The sequence below is a fragment of the Cebus imitator genome, unplaced genomic scaffold, assembly GCF_001604975.1.
Source record: "Cebus imitator isolate Cc_AM_T3 unplaced genomic scaffold, Cebus_imitator-1.0 Scaffold699, whole genome shotgun sequence".
NCBI lineage: Eukaryota > Metazoa > Chordata > Mammalia > Primates > Cebidae > Cebus > Cebus imitator.
In genome coordinates, this window is record NW_016108014.1 from 69512 (window position 1) to 71606 (window position 2095).

The following is a 2095-nucleotide window of genomic DNA, read 5'->3' on the forward strand; positions in this document are numbered from 1 at the left end:
AGTAGAGATGAGGTCTTGCTGTGTTTCCCAGGCTGGTCTCAAACTCCTGGGCCCAAATGATCCTCATTCCTTCACCTCCCGTAACACTGGGATGACAGGCATGAGCCACTGCACTAGCTCAGAGCACAGTTGTTTTGAGTGAGTTGGATTACATCTTTGCTGTAACTCAGGTAATCAAGCCATTGCTTCCACTTTTTGCCTTTTGTTTTCACCTAAGATCTAAATACTTTGGCTGAGTTTTCAAGAGTGAAACACAATATAAAATAAAGGACTGGAACTCATATAGATTGTAGCCGTGAGTTTCCCTGGCACTGCAGCATGAGGAAATGGTCATGGCAGTTGGGTTGACTTTGCCTCATGTTTGAGGTTTCTTCACACTCCTTCTGTGTTTTCTTTTGTTTAGAATGAAAGGAAACGTGTATGTGAATTAGAGTACTGACTACTCACTGCAATTCGTGATTTTTTTTTTTGAGACAGGGTCTCAGTCTGTCGCCCAGGCTGGAGTGCGGTGGTGCAATCACGGCCCACTGCAGCCTCCAATCCCAGGATCAAGTGTCCTCCCACCTCAGCCTCCCAAGTAGCTGTAACTACAGGCATGCCACCATGTCCAGCTAATTTTTGTATGTTTTGTAGAGATGGAGTTTCACTATGTTGCCCAGGCTGGTCTCCAACTCCTGAGCTCCAGCAATTCACCCGGCTTGGCCTCCTGCAGTGCTGGGATGACGTGTGAGCCGCCGTGCTGAGCCCCAGCCACAATGCTCGGGAGAGGAGAGGAGGCGACCAGGGCACCATCACCCCTGCCGTGCCTCATGAGTGTAACTCTGGTGTTTTTGTTGATTTTCACAGTGACTGATCAGGCTTTTGTCACACTGGCCACCAATGACATCTACTGCCAGGGTGCCCTTGTCCTGGGGCAGTCACTGAGGAGACACAGGCCAACGAGGAAGCTGGTGGTGTTGATCACTCCTCAGGTGTCCAGCCTGCTCAGGTAAGGCTTAGAGATGTGGCCTGTGCCCAGCTGGGTCCTGTGGAAGGAGGGTCACCTCTCCCGCTAGAGTCTCAGGAGTTATTCTGATGACTGACCACCTTCTTCACAGGCCTGGATGGCGGGCCATCATGATGGGCCTGTGACATTTATAACGAATCTTTGAATCATGTGAAAACATGCGTGGGATCGGCTTCACAATACTTTAAAAAACAATACTGGGTATGGTAACTGTTCGTTCTCACAACCATGGAAATTGAAAACTCAATTCTTTTTGCATGTTTGTTTTTGAGACAGGGGCTCATTCTGTTGCCCAGGCTGGAGTGCAGTGGTACTATCCCAGCTCACTGCAACCTCCACCTCCCAGGCTCCTGTGATCGTCCCTCCTCAGCCTTCTAAGTAGCTGGGACCACAAGTATGCACCCCCATGCCCGGCTGTTTTTTCATCTTTTTTGTGTGTGTGTTTTTGGTAGAGACAGGGTTTCACCACATTGCCCAGGCTGTTCTTGAACTCCTGGACTCACTCAATCCATCCGCCGTGGCCTCCCAAAGTGCTGGGATTACAGGCATGAGCCACAGCACCCTGCCAAGGAGTCTTTTTGTTTTTATAATGTCCTTTTATAATCCACTTTGTCTTTAATTCACAAATAAAGCAAATACATAAACAAATGTGTCTAGTGAATAAAGCATAGGCCTAAGTGTCATACATTATGGAAGCAATAGTCATTTTCTTTCATCAACCATGGACCACTTAGAAAAATTGATTTTATACAAATGGGACGAGGAGGTATTTAATGTGGTAGCTGCAGCAGGTATTGAATGTCACGTTTTTTGACGATGAAATAATAGATCTAGATGTTAATTGCTAAACTAAAAAGAGAAAAAAACAAAGAAAAAACAAACCCATGTGTCCTCAGACATTTTAAATTAGAAGTGCTCTCCTAAATAACTCGATCCGGGTACAAATGAAAGCTTGAATTATGTACTATTTCAGAAAATCATTGCAATGTGAGTGCTACCTATACAAAGCAAGGCAATAACTAAAGTGGTACAATCAGTAAAGAAATTATCCACTTCAAATATATATATATATATATATATATATATATA

At 45.0% G+C, this 2095-nt stretch overlaps 1 protein-coding gene across 1 annotated transcript in view; it reads left to right on the plus strand.

Moving 5' to 3' along the window:
- Positions 1–2095, plus strand: part of GYG2 (glycogenin 2) — a 50451-nt gene that overhangs the window by 13987 nt on the left and 34369 nt on the right. Inside the window, exon 3 of the mRNA XM_037734981.1 lies at positions 847–988. Within this exon, the coding sequence (XP_037590909.1) occupies positions 847–988 (142 nt within the window). The remainder of the gene's footprint in view (positions 1–846; positions 989–2095) is intronic.